The sequence below is a fragment of the Amblyomma americanum genome, chromosome 9, assembly GCF_052857255.1.
Source record: "Amblyomma americanum isolate KBUSLIRL-KWMA chromosome 9, ASM5285725v1, whole genome shotgun sequence".
In the NCBI taxonomy this organism is placed as follows: domain Eukaryota; kingdom Metazoa; phylum Arthropoda; class Arachnida; order Ixodida; family Ixodidae; genus Amblyomma; species Amblyomma americanum.
This window is the reverse complement of record NC_135505.1, coordinates 67,054,939-67,073,755: the sequence shown is the minus strand read 5'-3', so window position 1 is coordinate 67,073,755 and position 18,817 is coordinate 67,054,939. Positions and strand designations below refer to the sequence as shown.

Genomic DNA, 18,817 nt, shown 5'->3' with positions numbered 1-18,817 from the left:
TAATAGGTGTAACGTTGAGACAAGGCAAGAGGACGGAGGTGGTCAGGGAACACGGGCGGGTTAGTTACATCCTAGTCGAAATGCAGAGAAAGAAATGGGCCTGGGCAGGGCATGTAATGCGAAGGCAAGATGGTTCTTGAAGGTAACTGACTGGAATCCAAGAGAAGGCCAGCGTAGCAGAATGCGGCTGAGAGTTATGTGGGAGGATCGCATTAAAATTTTGCGGGGATAGGGAGTCTGTAGTTGGCTTGCGTTAGTTTGGTAGTGGAGTTAATTGGATAGTTGTGCGACAGGCCTTTGCTCAGGGGTGGGAGTAATTAGGCTCAAAATGAAGATGAATTAAACAACATTTAAAACAGTGGCGTCAAGAATGAAGTCTTAAAGATTAAATTTCCTATCAATTAGAAAACTGTCAGGTAAATTCGTTTCACAAGCGTAGGGTGTATATAATTGCCTTTTTCACTTGCTTTTTGTGACAGAAAGCGCTCAAAATAAAAAAAATCTACCACACAACCACAGTGCTGCTTTATCGTTCCTAAGGCGTCTTAAGGGACAAAATTTGCATTTCTCCAGAACTCGGTCCTCGATGGGACTCTGCTTGAGCACTGCGCCGTAAAAATCCTGTAGCAGCTATCGCGTGGCAGCTTACCAAATTCACGCTAACGACTTGTCACATCTCGGGAATCTTACTGAGTTATATTTCCGAAAAAAAAATTCCAACCCCATGATATAACGGCAACACGAAAAGGCAACAAATGGCCAGCAGGAAGCAATTAAGTCAAATAAATTCGGATGGAGTTTTGACGCGATCAGCATATTTGAATATTTGCATCTTTATTTCAATCTCTAAAAAAAACTTCTCTTCAAAGACATCTGAAAGAGCATTACTGTAGATACATTTTACATTGAAATTCGATTAATATTCCTCACTCAGAGGTTGGAAGATTCATTTTGGTGTGTAAAATAAAGTTACCCGCTGTTTTGAGATTACCAAGATACTGAATCACGCGTTGTGCTTCACTGAAATCCTCTCTAACACGAGAAGACGGATTGAGAAAAAATATTCCTTGGACCACTCAGGCGATTATTCGCGGAAAATGAAGGTCAGCAGCACAGCTTTAAATATGAGCCTAGCACTCTGGGGTCATTCAAACTATATCACAGAAGAAGTGATATAGTTTGGGCTGGGCACGGCAGCGCTACCAGGATGCGGTTCACCGACAATCCTTTCTTGCTTCTTGTGCAGCTTTTCTTGGCCCTGCTAGATCATGCCGGTGACAGAATCATGCAGCTGCCTTCAAGAATGACTCACGGATCAGACACTGCCGACGTACGCCCACCAGACCAGCTACACGCGCCCACATGGGATCACCGATGGATTCTACAATCAGCGACCACATGCGCAGACCACTACATGCATCTGGGACAAGTGGCGACACCACCAGACTGGGCTATATATTGCCACCCCACGCGCGCGGCGGCCACTGGGCACGGCAGCGCTACCAGGATGCGGTTCACCGACAATCCTTTCTTGCTTCTTGTGCAGCTTTTCTTGGCCCTGCTAGATCATGCCGGTGACAGAAGCATGCAGCTGCCTTCAAGAATGACTCACGGATCAGACACTGCCGACGTACGCCCACCAGACCAGCTACACGCGCCCACATGGGATCACCGATGGATTCTACAATCAGCGACCACATGCGCAGACCACTACATGCATCTGGGACAAGTGGCGACACCACCAGACTGGGCTATATATTGCCACCCCACGCGCGCGGCGGCCACTGGGCACGGCAGCGCTACCAGGATGCGGTTCACCGACAATCCTTTCTTGCTTCTTGTGCAGGTGAGAAAACGCTACGGCGTTTGTATTCGCTCTAACAACCCATTCTTGTTGGTGCTGCCGTGCCCGCGGCTGTTGTTTGATGTTACTGTAAGCTTGCGCAAACTGCTATTGTTGGGGGGTGATATCGAAGCCAATCCTGGACCGGACACAGCTCAGATACTTACGCAGCTTCAAGAAATTGCCTCTGACATAAAAGAAATAAAGGAGAAGCGGCTGGCGGACATAGACAATAAACTCGATGCTCTTGCTAGACTAGAGAAACAGGTCACTTCCTGCCAGGAGCAGGTCGCTCAGATGAGCGAAGTCATAGAACGGTTAGAGGAAAGAATAGACGACTTGGACAACCGAAGCAGAAGATGTAATTTAATTGTCTATGGCCTATCGGAGAGTGAGGAAGAGACCAAGGAAACACTCAGAGAAAGGGTAAATAAAGATATTGTCCAGGATAAACTAGATCTCGACGCAGTGGCCATCGAGCGTATCCACCGTTTGGGGCAGCCTGCTGGAAACAAAATTAGACCTGTTATTATGAAGCTTTTAGACTACAGAGAGAAAGAATCAATACTGAAACGAGGCTTCAAGCTTAAAAATTCCGATCTGTCCATTGGCGAAGATTTCTCGCGGAAAATTAGAGATATTCGGAAAAAGTTGTGGGACAGCGCGAAGCCTAACCGGGACAATGGCGACAAAGTGTCCCTTTCCTTTAATAAATTGTACATTAATGGTCAAGCATTTGTCTGGGACAGTGAAAACGCAGTGAAAGTGCCGTTTGGGAAAAAAAACGACAAAGCAACTACCCGAGAAAGCCAAAACGACAACGTCTCCAGCCACCGAATGACGCGTCGAAGAGCAAATTCAAAAAAATAAAATTATTGAACATAAATGCCAGAAGTGTAGTGAATAAAGTAGAGCAACTCGAAATTGTCCTCATTGACCAAGATCCAGATATTGTGGCTGTCACAGAAACGTGGCTCTCGAGTGATATTGGTAGTCAAGAAATCTTCCCTCCGAACTACTCAGTGATACGTAAAGATAGGCTTTCCCGGGGTGGTGGCGTTGCGTTATTGATAAAGAACCACTTTTCCTTTATCCCTCTGCCGGACATCCCGGGAGCAGAGGCAGTGTTTTGCAAGATTCTATGTGATGGCGTCAGCATTGTCGTGGGATGTGTTTATCGGAGCCCCTCTTCCGGACATGATTGCTTGAGTGCTGTACACGATTATATGCAAGAGCACGTACGGAACTCTAGACTAATCATCATGGGCGATTTTAACCTTCCGGATATTGACTGGGGTACCTTGCACCATACTGATCCGGCCTCAGATGCACTCATTGATTTTATGCTGAATTTTAATCTATATCAAACAGTCTCCCGTCCAACTCGCATACTAGGCACAGCAAAAAGCATTCTCGATCTAATACTAGTAAGCGAGAACTTCCCAACACACCAGACTAAGCTTGACATAATCGACGGAATTTCTGATCACAGTATACCAGTCTGCGAGTTACCACTCAATATTCTAATAACAACCCGCTCCTCCCAATCGACAGTAAGTAATTTTAATAGAGCCGACGACGCTAGTATAACAACACATCTTGCACACGAGTTTCAGATGTTTACCGAAGCAGCATCTGAAGCAAGCTCAGATGTAAACTCCCTCTGGCTCCAGTTCAAGGAAATCATTTTTTTCTGTATATGCAGATATGTCCCCTCAAAAAACAAGCGCGTTAAAACAAAGAACCCGTGGATCACGCGAGAGGTCATTCATGCAAAACGCAAAGTGAAAAGGCTGCGTCGCTCTATTAAGTCCAAAGGTACTAACCCCGACAGAACACAAAAATTAGCCAGTGCAGTTGAAATCTTCAAGGATAAAATGATGAAATCAAAGGAATACTACTTTAGTGTTACGCTGCCTGACTTCCTTACTTATAGCCCACACAGGTTCTGGAACCACTTCCGCAATAGAAACACAGCAGGACACGAACAGACACCAGAGGAAAACAGTGCGAAGGCAAATTACTTTAATGACTTTTTTCAGTCCGTATTTACCACCGATAATGGCGTTATTCCCCAGATGGCAACCACCCGAACTTCAGATATCAGAGAAATAAACATAACTGATGACGGAATTTTCAATCTTCTCTTGAACATCGATACGAAGAAAGCCAGCGGGCCTGATAACATACCCAATGCATTTTTGAAAAGATACGCCGAATGGTGCAGCAAATATCTCGGCATAATATTCCGCAAATCACTTGCTGTGTCAAAACTACCGAATGACTGGAAGCTGGCGAAAATCATTCCGATCCATAAAGGAGGAGATATCAGTAGTGCATCAAACTTCAGGCCCATTTCACTGACTAGCACAGCATGTAAAGTTTTCGAACACATAATCTCAAAACATCTAACAGATTTTCTAGAGCATAATAAGTTGATATCACCTGACCAGCATGGTTTCCGCCGAGGGCTGTCGACTATCACTCAGTTAATCGAAGTCGTTCATGACTTGGCCCTCAGCATTGATACCTGCAGTCAAACTGATATATTACTACTAGATTTTTCCAAAGCGTTTGATTGCGTGTGCCATAACAAACTAATCGCAAAGCTGCAGTGCATGATCGGGCGGGGGGAAGTTCTGGGTTGGATCAAAGAGTTTCTATCTAACCGTTCTCAATTTGTAATCTTTCAAAATATGCCTTCTAAAATAACCGCGGTCACTTCGGGAGTTCCGCAAGGCTCCGTTCTTGGCCCACTTCTCTTCCTTATCTATATTAACGATATAACCACTCAGATTAAATGTAACATTAAGCTATTTGCAGACGACTGCATCATCTACAGGAAAATAGAAAGTCCGGAAGACCACATTGCGCTTTCCCAGTCACTTGACGCTGTGGTGGATTGGTGTGATAGATGGCAGATGACCGTCAATTCTAAAAAATCAGTGTGCATGACAGTAACCAGGAAAAAAGTATCCTCATCTTTCCCTTACAGCATTCACGGTACGCCACTCATGAAAGTCTCCCAGCATAAGTATCTTGGTGTTACACTAACCGCTGACTTTAGATGGGACGTACACATCGCTAATGTAACATCGGCAGCCTTACGAAAACTGTTTTTTTTGAGAAGATGCATCCGACTCGCACCAGCATCTACTAAACTCCTAGCATACAAAACTTTCATAAGACCTATTTTAGAGTACGCTCACACTGTTTGGTTTCCGCAAACAACCACTAACATAGCAAAACTAGAAAAAATACAAAGAAAGGCACTACGGTTCATCCATAACAAATATAAGCGTACTGACTCCCCATCGAACCTTGCAGCTATTTCAGGACTCCCGACGCTATCAATGAGAGCAAAGCACGCGCGTTTAAAATTTTTGTACCAACTGTTGCATAACGATTATAACATCAATGTGTCAAAATATATTTGCCCGTCCCAGACTCGACCGACACGACACAAACATGCGCTCACTCTAACTGATTATTCCTATCGCACAGATGCACTTAAACATTCATTTTTTCCTGTAGCCATCCGAGAATGGAACAAACTGGATGCCTCGATTACTCATGCGCCGACCTTAACAACGTTCGCTACAAGGCTCGAGGCCGGTATTGCCGCAGAGTAACGCTCTCAGTGATGCACATGGGCCTCTGGGTATTGATAATCCGTTTCACATCCGTTCTTTCTTGTCGTCTTAATCAGTGCATCACCCCTTGCGTAGTCATAGTTTGTTTTCCTGGGTTCAATTGTCCGCTATCCTTCAGTATTATTATTGTTTCCAACATATACTTATCTTGTCTTGAGCGCCAAGGTTTTTTTTTTTTTCGCTTCTACGTGCATGTTGTTCACTGTTAGCCGTGTTTGATCACTTCATATGGTAACCTTGTCTGGAGCCGATTGTACATAGTTTGTCCTCAAGTAGGCAAATGAACCACTGTTCTACCAGATTTATCTTTGCATGTGTCCTTGCCGCATTTTGAAATTTCCTTGTGTTGTGTGATGTAGTTCTTGCCTCATTGTAACTGTTGTGTATGCCCACCTGCTAGGGCCCCGTAAAGGGGCCTGCAGTATTGAAAATAAATAAAATAAATAAAGTGATGTCTCGGACTTTTATACTGCGAAGTGTGGCTGATGATATACTGATGAAAGTCTTACTTCTCTGCCTGAGTCTGGCTGTTTTTTGTAGCTTCTCTGAGTAAGACTATATATACTTAGAATTCGTCCTTTTAGCCTAGTGTTGCGGTGTTTTGCATTAAACACAATAGGCTTCTTTGCGGGGAGCTATGTGGTTGTTTGAAACCAGCGTGCACCGCAAACAGTCCGCACACGTAAGATGTGCGTTGAAGGACCCGTACTTTAATGTTAACAGTAAGTTGTGTGTCCTGGAAAGTAGCTTTCCAGCAATCCAATATTATCATTATCTACAACCTGGCCACTCCCATAGCTGGAAAATTGCCTCCGTAAATTATGCTCAGTTATCCCTTTTATCTCACCCGCCCTTGACTATTTCCTTTTCCTATTGTCGGCAGGAAAGTGCGCACCTACTTTTTTTCCCTAACCAGCGCCGCGCTCGTACTTTCGGTCAATGTACTTTCTTTAATTTATTTTTTCAGCTGGCTGTGCTGTCGTCAACTAAATAACTATGCTTTTCACCAGCCTAGACTCTTCTTCGTATCAGGAATCCTCATTGTATTAAGAAAGTTGTTGAAAACGTCGTTCAGTAGGAACATCACGAATATAGGTGCAGTTTTTTATAATGCAATCCACTTTGCAATGACAAAGTAACAGATTTTCGGCTGTTAATACATATCGTTATTCGCTATCTGCTCAATCTTTCATTCGGATAATCCTCTCTTGTCTTTTTCAGATGCGGACTTCCACCAGAAGCAATGCCATCCGGAGGTACCGCTTGTGTAGGCAGCAAAGTGTAAATTACACCCCGTTAAATACGTTCTTCAGCATTACTTATTTGCAGTTATGAAAGGCTGAGTGACAAGGGGGCAAGTGAAAGACTCCTTTCTACCGATTGGGGAAGTCTTTTCGCTGCGTGTTCCCTCTGCTCACTCCTGCGTAGAGAGAAGTTTTACCAAAACTATTCTTTGCAATATTTTCTCACCAAAACTTTTGTGCATGTTAAAAACGTGAACATGCTCATGCCCTATTCAACAATCGATCCTAAATTTTATTCTCGGGAAATGACCATAAGACTTGTTCATTTTGCTTTTTGTCTTGAAACATATAGTTACGAGTTCTAGAATGATCAACTCCTCCTTTGTGGGCATTAACCCATTAAGGCTAACGCGTTTTACTCTTAAGGCAGAGCTCAAGTTCCAGTTTGCTGACTTTTCTCTGAAGCCTGCTGTGACATTCCGTGTGTGCTACGAGGATCCACGTTCGACGGCGCGGCGTAGACGGAGACCCGTGACAGCGGCATCATCAATTACCCAGCCATGCTCTTTGAGTGACGACCAGAAAAACCGGACCCGCCGCCGCCCCGGGGAAACAGGCTTTATCCTCCCCAATTTCCGGTTACATTCCAGGACAAGGGAGCTGTCAGCGGGCCAGAGCGCGCCGTACCACAGCCGACGCTATGCGATACCGCGAAGACGACATTCTTTCCCTCCCCCCCCCCCTTTGTCGTGGGCTATCGCCGGGAAGGCACCCACAGCTTCCCAGAAGGGCCGTGACGGACACCTGTCAGACAGACAGGCAGTACTCGCCAAGAATGTGGAAAGACAGGCGCTAGTGAATTAGCTCCGAAGAGAGAGCCTGTGTATACTCTCACTTGAGAGAGAGTGGTGGCGTTTTGTTGTTTATTTAGTTTGTATTGTTAACAGACTCTGGGTTCGAGGCTAAGCCCAACCCAGGGGGTGGTCCCCATCTCGCATGTTATTTTTCATTGGAGAATTGATGCTTTGGGCGGGCCACTGAAAATGACCGCCCTTAGTCCTTTGTTAATCAAGTGCTTAAAAGCGCATGTAAACGGATGCAGTCCAGTCTGAGCTGGGGCTCCATGCTTAGCATGTAATGTGATGCTACTTAGGCACTAACCTGCCCGGTCGATGAGTAAAGTAGTGCAAAGTTTGTTCTTTTGTAAATTCAGTTCTGCTTTTTCCAGTTTAACTCTCTGTATATGTATGTTGTAAAATTATGCTCTGCTGTCATCATCTACAAGCTCGCCTCCTGTTCATCTTCCAAGCCGAACGACACTAGAGGAAGGGTTTGTGAACCATCCTCGAAGAAACGGACGACTATTGAAATTCTACTGCATACACGCTGAGGACGACATCGTTCGCCAAGAGAGCCTTCAGTGCCGAAGCCCGACGGCGTGCAGCTTCTGCCAGCAACCGCTCGAGCCCAACTCCGGAGCCATTCCATCGCCCCCATGAAGTCGTCGGCACGTAAGCTCGGACGCCCCAGCCTCTGATGTATAACCTTAACCATGTGTAATTATTGAATATACCTGTTTGTTTAAACTGAGCCATACGGTGTCTCTTTGCCTCTCCGTCCCGTGTGGACCTGCGCATTATGGGGGTCATCACACTGGTGTCAGAAGTGGGGTCTCAAAAGCAAATGTCCTCTGAATGCTGTGACATTCATGACTTCAAAATTGTAATCAAAAGGCAATCACGGGACTGATTGTGGGACTTTTACCCCCATTTGAGAGGCTTGAGGCACTGGAGGGCTTGAAAAAAAAAATGACTGTATCTGAGGGAGCTCCCACTCCACAGCCGTCGCTCGGAGCAAGTATGCTGGCATTAGGAAGCGTCATTCCGACGTTTACGGGAGATAAGACAGGGGTTCCAATCTGCGATTTCTTTTCCATGCTAGAAGAGATTGGGAAAATGGGGGGATGGTCCGATGCTCAAATGCTGGGAATGGCGAGGTGTAAGATGGCAGGAGCTGCTCATGATTTTGCCTGGCGAGACGAAAAAGTAAAATCCACAAAATCATTTGCGGAATTTAAGAAGCTCGCGTTTGAGCATTTCGACACTGAACCACGTCACGTGCGGGTACAGAGGTTCCGTGACGCCGGGAAGATGGTAGGGGAGGACGTGCGAACATTTGCGTCGCGGCTTCAGCGCCTAGCACGCGATACGTTAAGCAGGGAGGAGGAAGGAGACCAGCTAAGGAAGAAATACGCGGAGGATCTACTTAAAGAAGAAATGACCGCTTTGTTCGTGGCTGGTCTGCAAGACCCCGTGCGCCGGTTCGTGCTCTCGCGCAAGCCGAGCAATTTCGACCAAGCCGTGGAGGCCGCATTGGATGAGGAACAAAATGAGGCGTTAACGACAGCCGCAGCGAGAGTACGCGTCATAGAGAGAGCGGTGCTCAACCCTGAGGTTGCTCTCTTGACAGAGCGGTTAGATCGCTTAGAACAGCTGCTATCTCAGCAGGTAGAACGCCAGGTTGAAGCGCGCGCTCAACAGCGCCCATTCGCGGGAAACCGGAGACCGCCACAAAGCTACAGGCGCGGTATGCGAGATTTTAAAGAAATCGTATGCTTCGCTTGCCAGGGTCGCGGACACATCGCCAGGTTCTGCCAAAACGTGCGCCGTGGGGAGCCACAAAGAGAAGCAGGCGAGACACGCCCTAAGCAAGGCTACAGCGGGGCTCCAGATACCGAGTCAAAAAACTAGTTAGTCCTCCCCAGCCTGAGGAGCGTGGGGAGGGAGCAGTAGATGATGAGGTGGTGGTAGTTTGTGTGGCCGACGAGGCATGCCCTGTTGTGCGTTGCAAGTTAAATGGTTGTTGTATGGAATTGTTGATAGATACGGGGTCAAAGGTGACATTGCTTAAGGAGAGCAGTTTTAACACGCTTCGAAGGAAGGGGGACCGCGAGGTGTTGGAAGCGTCTGGTGGTATGGCAACCAAATTTGTAGGCATAACGGGGGATCCTCTTGGCATAAGTGGACTCTACCGGTTACACTTCTCTCTCGGCGGAATTGCATTGGAGCACCCCTGCTACGTATGCCCGGACACGGTGTCTCTGCCAAACGGAGTGTCAGGTATATTAGGGCAGGATTTTTTGAGAAAAGGGAAGGTAGTAGTCTCATTCTCTGAGGAAGAGGTTAATGCGGGCGGCTCAAAAGTTCCGTTTTTGAACAGGAGAGGGGCTGAGATTCGCATTACCGATATTGACACCCGTCAAACAGTGGGATCATTGGAGAAGGTATATTCGCGGGTTGCCGTCCGGCTGGTCGAGGAGGCGGTCGTCCTTCCTTGGTCGGAGCACATTTTGTACGCGTTTGTGCCTTCAGATGTAGAGAGCGGCGCCGTGGGAGTGCTTGAGCCGGTCGACTCTCTCAGCAATGGCCTGAAGGCAGCCGCGTGCCTCGTGACAGTTAATGACGCCCACAGAGTGCCCCTACGGGTGGTTAACTGTAGCCAGCAGCCACTGAGCCTTCCCAAGAACAAAACATTGGCTTTCTTCACCTCTACGATAGAGCAACGTGAGCCCACCGATACGGTACTTGCAACTGTACGGCATGCTAGTCCTTCGGCTGCTCCAAAGGTGTCGTTCGATCTTTCTCACGTAAAATCCAGGGAGAGGGAGGCTCTGGCTGGTTTGCTGAACGACTACTCGGAGGTATTCGCCGCGTCCAACCTGGATTTGGGCTGCTGTGGCGTTATAAAGCACAGGATAGAAACCGGCACTTCATCGCCCGTTTAACAGCGTGCGTACAGGATTCCTTACTCCCAACGTGAGGAGATGGAACGGCAGGTGCAGGACTTGATTGATCGCGGCATTGTCGAACACTCAAAGTCACCCTGGGGAGCACCAGCACTATTGGTGGAAAAGCCAGATGGCTCGTACCGATTGGTAGTGGACTACCGCAAACTAAATGCCGTAACTCGCATCGATCCATACCCCATCCCCAATATACAGGAGACGCTTTCTCAGCTGGGCTCTGCCAGGTACTTCACGGTAGTGGACATGGCGGCGGGATTCTGGCAGATAGCAATGGATCCGGCAGATGCCGAGAAAACGGCATTCAACACGCCCTCAGGGCACTATGAATGGAAAAGAATGCCGATGGGTCTGGCCAACAGCCCTGCTGTCTGGCAGAGAACCGCTGATGTTATCCTGGCAGGTCTTCTGGGGAGGCTGTGCTTCGTGTATATGGATGACATTATCATATACAGTGACAGTTTTGATAACCATTTGCGCGATATTGAGCAGGTTTTGGTGCGACTAAGGGCAGCGGGTCTCAAGCTGAAGCCCTCTAAGTGCCAATTCCTCAAAAACGAGGTGAAATACCTCGGGCACGTTGTTTCAGCTGACGGCGTGCGACCGGACCCTGAGAAACTAAGGTGTGTCTCGGATTTTCCATCCCCGACTAGCGTCCGCCAGGTCCGGCAGTTTCTCGGCCTGATCGGTTACTACCGAAGGCACATAGAGGAGTTCGCCAAGCTCGCTAAGCCGCTCACCGCCTTAACAGCCAAAAATGTCGCCTTTCGCTGGGACGAAAACGCGGAGAATGCTTTTGGGGCCCTGAAAGGGAAGCTAATGAGTGCACCGCTGTTGCGCCACCCGGATTTTAATTTGCCCTTCGTTATGGCCACAGATGCGTCAAAGTTCGCAGTTGGTGCCGTGCTATCTCAGATTATCGAGGGCAAAGAACATCCCGTTGCTTTTGCTAGCCGACAGCTGAGCCCCACAGAGCAAAAGTACGGAGCTACGGAAAGGGAGTGCCTCGCCGTTGTCTGGGCAGTAAAGCACTTCAGATGCTACCTTTACGGCCGCAAATTCAAGCTAGTCACAGACTGCCATCCTCTGAAATGGGTGATGAGTGTCAGGGACCCTAGCTCGCGACTCGCTAGATGGAATCTACACCTGCAGGAATACTGCTTTGAAGTTGAGCACAAGTCAGGAAAGACACATCTGAATGCTGATGCACTCAGCCGCACAGCTGCCGTGGCAGCTATAGATGAGTTTGTACCCGTAGTCGACCCCGCCGAATTACGCACAGAGCAGTGCAAAGATCCTGACCTGAAGCGAATAATCGAAAGCTTAGAGGGCGCATCGTCTCACCCCGAACAGCTAGGTTATTTCATTGGCAAAGACGGCATCCTGTGTCGGCGCACGAGGCCAACCAGGAAAGGGAGACCAGAGAAAACCGCTTGGGAGAGAGTCGTCATACCTCGGTCGTGGACAGAAAGGGTTCTTCGCGCGTTTCACGATGCGCCATGCGCCGGTCATTTTGGCGTAGCGAAGACACGCAGGCGTGTGGAGCGTTTGTACTTTTGGAGTGGCATGCGACAGGATGTTAGAGACTACTGTGCGAAGTGTCATTCCTGTTTCGAAAGAAAAACACCCAAGGGACGAAGACCAGCTCCAATGCAGCCGTTCCCTGAGGTTTCGGCTCCCTTCGAGCGGACAGGTATGGACATAATGGGCCCATTGCCCACGATAACTTCCGGAAACAAGTACATTTTAGTATTTGTCGACCACCTTTCAAAATACGCGGAAGCGGTAGCACTCCCAGATCAGAAGGCAGACACGGTTGCAAGGGCATTTGTCGAACAGATCGTGCTCCGACATGGACCCCCGAGGCAACTCTTGACAGATCGGGGAACGAACTTCGTGTCGCAGCTAATGAGGAGAGTTTGCGAGCTGCTTAAGATCGCTAAGAAGCAGACAACACCGTACCATCCGGCTTGCAACGGCGCGGTGGAGCGACTGAACCAAACCGTGGCCGGGTTCCTGTCGCATTTTGTTTCGCGCGACCAGCGGGACTGGGACTTGTGGCTCCCGTATGCAATGTTTGCCTACAATTCCGCAGCACACGAGAGCACGGGCGAATCGCCATTCTTTCTTCTCTACGGCCGAGACCCGGACCAGCCTAGTGAAGTGCCAGAGGGCCCCCGTCGTGTCCCATACGCTTCACTGGACGACTATAAGGTTGAGCTAGAATCGCGCTTGCAAGTGGCGAGGGACATCGCAAAGGAGTCCTTAAAGAAAGCGGCGAAGCGCAGGAAGGAGGTGCACGATCGCAGTGCTAGAGACGCGCCGTTTGATGTGGGGGACAGCGTGTACATTGAAAACTGCCAAAGGCAGATTGGGCTAGCTCGTAAGTTCCAGACGAAGTGGAGAGGACCGTGCGAGGTTGTCGAGAAGCTTTCTCCGGTAAACTTCAGAGTCCGAGACGTGAACCGGCGTTTGATAAGGATACACGCAAATCGCCTCAAGTCGGCACCGGTTCAGTATTCACGAAATGAGGAAAGGGAAAGCGCGGATTTTGATGGGGACAGAAGTGAAGCGGAGCGCGCAGATAGTTCGCAAGAAACGCCCTCTCCTGCATTTGTTCGGCAGGCGCCCGAGGTGACGGCCGGAATGCCACCGGATTTACTTCATGCATTACTAGAAGAAGAAGCGCGCGAGGTTGCCGCGCAGATAACGCCAGGAGAGGCTCCTGCCACGAGCCCTCGCGAGTCCCAAAGCAGACAAAGGGGCACAGACTTACTTAGTATGACTCGGGAAGGCCGATATCCGCTGCGAAATCGGAAAGCTAAGTCGGACTAATGGCGTAAACAGAGCGGAGTTGTGAACTGGTTAGAATTGTGTAATGCCGCAGCTCATAACATTGCTATGTGCTTATGTGTTAAGTTATCGGAGTTGGTAGTTAAACCTTTCTGTCATTAAGTAACACCTGCACAGGAGAGCATGCGGAGCGCATGCGGAACCTGCCCTACTTCCTTTCGTTATCTATATTTTTGTCTGTGCCGTGATCGTGCTAGAAGTGGGAGCTCCTTTGTAACTGTGGTAAATTTATTTCGTCCAGTTTGGACTAGAAAGGAGAGGCTTGTGTGCTGAGTTTCATGTTTATCTGTAAAAGAAGATCAGTGCTGCCCCTGGAGACGCCAGTATTGACAGCGGAGGCATATGGTGTTGTGCAGTGGTGTTGAGTGCAGCGAAAAGTGTTTTGTCGGACGCACTGTGCGAGGCGATTCAGAAAGACAAGGGGAGCTGCGTGGACTCAAATGTTCGGAGAACATTCTTCTGGAGGGTGAGCGAGTGTGACATTCCGTGTGTGCTACGAGGATCCACGTTCGACGGCGCGGCGTAGACGGAGACCCGTGACAGCGGCATCATCAATTACCCAGCCATGCTCTTTGAGTGACGACCAGAAAAACCGGACCCGCCGCCGCCCCGGGGAAACAGGCTTTATCCTCCCCAATTTCCGGTTACATTCCAGGACAAGGGAGCTGTCAGCGGGCCAGAGCGCGCCGTACCACAGCCGACGCTATGCGATACCGCGAAGACGACATTCTTTCCCTCCCTCCCCTTTGTCGTGGGCTATCGCCGGGAAGGCACCCACAGCTTCCCAGAAGGGCCGTGACGGACACCTGTCAGACAGACAGGCAGTACTCGCCAAGAATGTGGAAAGACAGGCGCTAGTGAATTAGCTCCGAAGAGAGAGCCTGTGTATACTCTCACTTGAGAGAGAGTGGTGGCGTTTTGTTGTTTATTTAGTTTGTATTGTTAACAGACTCTGGGTTCGAGGCTAAGCCCAACCCAGGGGGTGGTCCCCATCTCGCATGTTATTTTTCATTGGAGAATTGATGCTTTGGGCGGGCCACTGAAAATGACCGCCCTTAGTCCTTTGTTAATCAAGTGCTTAAAAGCGCATGTAAACGGATGCAGTCCAGTCTGAGCTGGGGCTCCATGCTTAGCATGTAATGTGATGCTACTTAGGCACTAACCTGCCCGGTCGATGAGTAAAGTAGTGCAAAGTTTGTTCTTTTGTAAATTCAGTTCTGCTTTTTCCAGTTTAACTCTCTGTATATGTATGTTGTAAAATTATGCTCTGCTGTCATCATCTACAAGCTCGCCTCCTGTTCATCTTCCAAGCCGAACGACACTAGAGGAAGGGTTTGTGAACCATCCTCGAAGAAACGGACGACTATTGAAATTCTACTGCATACACGCTGAGGACGACATCGTTCGCCAAGAGAGCCTTCAGTGCCGAAGCCCGACGGCGTGCAGCTTCTGCCAGCAACCGCTCGAGCCCAACTCCGGAGCCATTCCATCGCCCCCATGAAGTCGTCGGCACGTAAGCTCGGACGCCCCAGCCTCTGATGTATAACCTTAACCATGTGTAATTATTGAATATACCTGTTTGTTTAAACTGAGCCATACGGTGTCTCTTTGCCTCTCCGTCCCGTGTGGACCTGCGCATTACGGGGGTCATCACACTGCTGCAACTTGAAAACGAGCCTTAAACCGAAACCAAAGTATTAGCTGGAATAGTTCGCACTTTCTCTTGCCCCGCTAGATTGACAATTGGAAAAGCAATTTAGGCAACTTTACAGCATACATAAATTTTCTTATTGCTCTATCCACCATATCAGCACTGAAATAAAAGGCTCAGTGAACTGCATCGGCATGCTGTCCGGCCTAGGTTATTTCGTGCGAGAGGAAAACATGAATACATATCTAGATACGAGGGGTTGAGATTTTTATGGTATGCTTGAAATGAATGTTTCCTCATACACTGATATTTGCTATTAACTTTTATTTTCAGGTGCGGCAACCCACCTCCGCGTCCTCGACCCACTCTTAGAACATGTATGCCTCAGGTGAGCATAAACCAAACTTTCATTACTTAAGAGGAGTGTCATTAAACGGCTGCTCTAGAGGCGTATGGCCAGCGTCCACTGCATTGCTCGAAAGATTTATACTATGAGGGGAAACTTTATAGTCTTCATGCACAGTGTGTGATTTTTATGGTCCCGCCTTTCAAATACAAAGGGACACTGGCTTCATAGTCTTTCACGGAGCACAGGCAGTGTAGTCTCTACATCTAACCAGCGCAGTCTTCACCATCTCAGCAATTTTGCCAACAGAAAAATTATCAGAATTCGTTCAGCCTCAAACATCAACAGGTGACAGTGTTCAAATGTATTCAGCCCGCCACAAACGCCCGGAGGAACGTGAAAAGAAAACTGATAAAATTTATCGACATTTTGTTCAGTTCCTCAAAATGCAATTTACGGTTGTTACAAACTGATATTCAGACACCAGATGAAGACCCCAAAATCGAGTAACCTGTTCTAATATTGTGACTGCTAGAGTAATAAAATAAATTGTGCTCCCAAGCCTCTGCCTAGCTCTACTAAACTATAAAAATAATAAAAGGAAAGAACTCATCTATTTGACACAATGACGGCGCTCCCGCTGTCCTCATTCCGGCTGGCCCAGGCAGCCATGTGCAATTATAGGAGCATCAGCAGTAAGATGGCTTTTCCACAAAAAAAGAACAATTTTACCGCTTTCTTACTGTTTTTTTCAGTGCCCTCAAGGACGAGGACGCTACCGAACACCATGCGGCAATTCCTGCTCCTGCCGTGTGCACGTAAATGATCCTCATGGCCATCTCCACTGCGTAGCGTTGAAAAACGGGAAGCCACCAGCAGGATTCGTGTAGACATCAGCGTGAAAACATAAGGCACATTGCGCACCGCTTACTTGTGTGACGTTCACCTCTTGAATAGAATGGGAACAGATGTAAGGAACAAATAAAATTTGATATTTTTTTTTGTTGCCAATTAGTGATATAAGCTGAGGTGAGTATTTCGGCGCGTTGTATTCAAGTGTGTAATCTAAAATATTGTATACTTGGTGGACAGAGAAGGGGGGTGGTAATTTTAAAACCGCGAAGCGACTCTCACTATGAGGAGTGCCGTAGCGAAAGGCTCTGAAATAAGATAGACCATATTTGGCTCTCAAAAATGTGATGAATTTTCGCAGCACAATGGTGCGCTTGTATTCCACCTTCATTGAATTGTGACCGCGTATTCCAAAAAGAATGAAAGCAAAAAGATGGAAAGAAAATGGTGTATTTAAAATATACAGAAGAAGCACGAAGTTCATATGCTTACGCATACACGATAGTAATGTATGCATAATGCATTAGTAGAAGAAGTGCTGCTCGTATTACTGGAGTTAACTTCACAAACAAATTACAAATCCTCGCTAAGAGCAATGACGTTGGCCTCCTTAAATACGTGGCCCAGTTTCAAGGTTTCTGTACTGTGAGACGAATCCTCAAAAGAATGCTTATACACGACACATTCTCCAGTCCGGCAAAATTAACCCAGGCTTGCACCGGTTCATAAGGACGTACTGTCGAACCAGTGAGCAGATTTTACAGACTCCTTGGCAAGAGCCGAAATGTCGGTTTAAGTAAAATCGCCGAGCACCGCATTATCATGGATGAGGCTATGTTACCGTGTGCCAGCGCATATACAGCGTATCCCCGACCGAAGGAGCAGCTATTATGAATCAGTTCACTGAAATGCTTGCCGCATATCTCATTAAGCCGTCGACAAGCCAATTTGCATTGTCGCTGGTTGTTGTTAGAAAGGGCTAACCCTGTGTTTCTCTTACGTTAGAGAAAACTTAATGAAGTCACCAAACACGATGTATGGCCGCTGCTCAGGATCGCCAACGCGCTAGACCAACTTAGAAAAGCCTGACAATTGCCGTCACCAGATCTCAAAAGTGGTTATTGATAGATAAAAGTGGACGAGAGACCGGGAGAAGGCGGCTCTACTGCCGTCGGATGCCTCGTACGAGCTTTTGGGTGCTACTGTTATCTCTGTGCTCAGCGCCCGCCAGATTTCACCGCATAATGGACGCTGTTCTCTCGAGCTTGATGTGTAAGTTGTTTCCGCCTACCTGGACGATGTTTTTACAGCGATAGCTGTTAGGCAGCCGTCTTTGGCTTTCTCTTTGCCGTCGGCGTAACCGGTGGGTGCGTGAATGTCGCATAACCTGGGTCGCATAAGCCTACGAGTGGCTCGGTTTGGAACAGCCGCCTGCCAGTGCAGGGGTGCATCACTTGACCACTACACCAAAGCGCCAGAAATATATCCCCAAAACTAAACGCATTAACAGCTATTGCTGAATACAGCGTTACACAACCCTAACCGTCCTGTGAGTTTTTTTTTTTTTTGCTTAGGCGCAGATCAAATGGGTACCAACACCGAGCAAAATCGTTCGCGGTCGCGTTCTCTGTTCACCTATCACGAGCGCTGCGTCCCGTGGCGCTCATTATTGTCTTCAACGTGGCACTCCATACGTTGCCGCAGTATGCTAAGAACCTAACTCACAATGTGTCAAATGGTCCCCCGGAAGAATGTCTTTTCCAGTATCTGAGGCACATAGCCACATAGCGGAAGCTGGAGTCTCCTTTTCGTCACCCCTACGAAGCGATTGTGATACACCGAGTCGTATCACCTCAGCTTTTATATACACAACCGCACATACGCAGTTTATCCACACGACGCCACACAGGGCCGCGGTGGCGTCCGAGCTTTGACGTCATGCGCCGCGCATCTGCTGCCCTTCTCCGGTTGCCGCGCACGCGCATTCACGCGCGGCGCCGGCGGGCGTAGTCGGGCCTGCGCGGTTCCTCGCGCAGTGGCGGCGGCGGCGAACTCTGACGTCAATTCCGCGCATCTGCTGCTTCTCTCTGGTTTCCCGCATGCCCACTAACGGCCTCCCAGGCTCACGTCGAAATTCTCGGCTAGTTAGCGTAGCGTAGCTCGCGCTACAAAAATGCAAAGGAAATGCAATAATAGCCTGGCTGTCTATATGGAAGGGGGAGAACTTATTGCTTTTCAAAAGAGACTCATTATAAATAACTTTCAAATTATACACCGCGTATGCTTTACACGGATGCGCTCATAGGCTTAAGAGCCGTCGAAACAAGGAAAAGAAGACATTTAAGATTTTGCTTAACCGCATTCATGTTCAGGATATCTGAGGTTGTTTTTAATTCTATCGCTGTCCTGTTTTTGTTTCATGCTTTACTATTCAGAGTTTTCTAGAAGTCAAATATAAAGTAAAATATAATCGCAAAAAATACACTATAACAGTAAAGTTATAACGGCGCAATAGGAAAATTTGTAAACATGCTATTTTGCTGCAATCAAAACAAGTGATGGCTGCAGCTTTA

The 18,817-nt window shown here is 47.9% G+C and overlaps 1 protein-coding gene and 1 long non-coding RNA gene across 6 annotated transcripts; both read left to right on the top strand.

Moving 5' to 3' along the window:
* The first annotated feature begins 1,082 nt into the window (after window positions 1–1,082).
* On the top strand, window positions 1,083–16,425 carry LOC144105100 (uncharacterized). Of its 5 annotated transcripts, XR_013308704.1 has the most exons (5): window positions 1,146–1,174; window positions 5,950–6,045; window positions 6,718–6,752; window positions 15,380–15,434; window positions 16,148–16,425. It is a non-coding gene; the product is annotated as an uncharacterized LOC144105100 (long non-coding RNA). The 5 variants fall into 5 exon arrangements; XR_013308705.1 differs by lacking the exons at window positions 1,146–1,174; window positions 5,950–6,045 and adding an exon at window positions 1,083–1,103 and having other exon boundaries at window positions 16,148–16,423; XR_013308706.1 differs by lacking the exon at window positions 1,146–1,174 and having other exon boundaries at window positions 6,718–6,777; window positions 16,148–16,414.
* LOC144105085 (uncharacterized) lies at window positions 1,208–2,713 on the top strand. The gene has a single exon (XM_077638277.1). It carries the CDS (start codon window positions 1,208–1,210, stop codon window positions 2,711–2,713), a length of 1,506 nt encoding a protein of 501 aa, XP_077494403.1.
* Window positions 16,426–18,817: the final 2,392 nt, after the last annotated feature.

What these genes read in the sequence shown, in the direction of transcription:
- LOC144105085 (XM_077638277.1), top strand. Translation starts at nt 1,208, where the DNA reads ATGCGGTTCACCGACAATCCTTTCTTGCTTCTTGTGCAGCTTTTCTTG.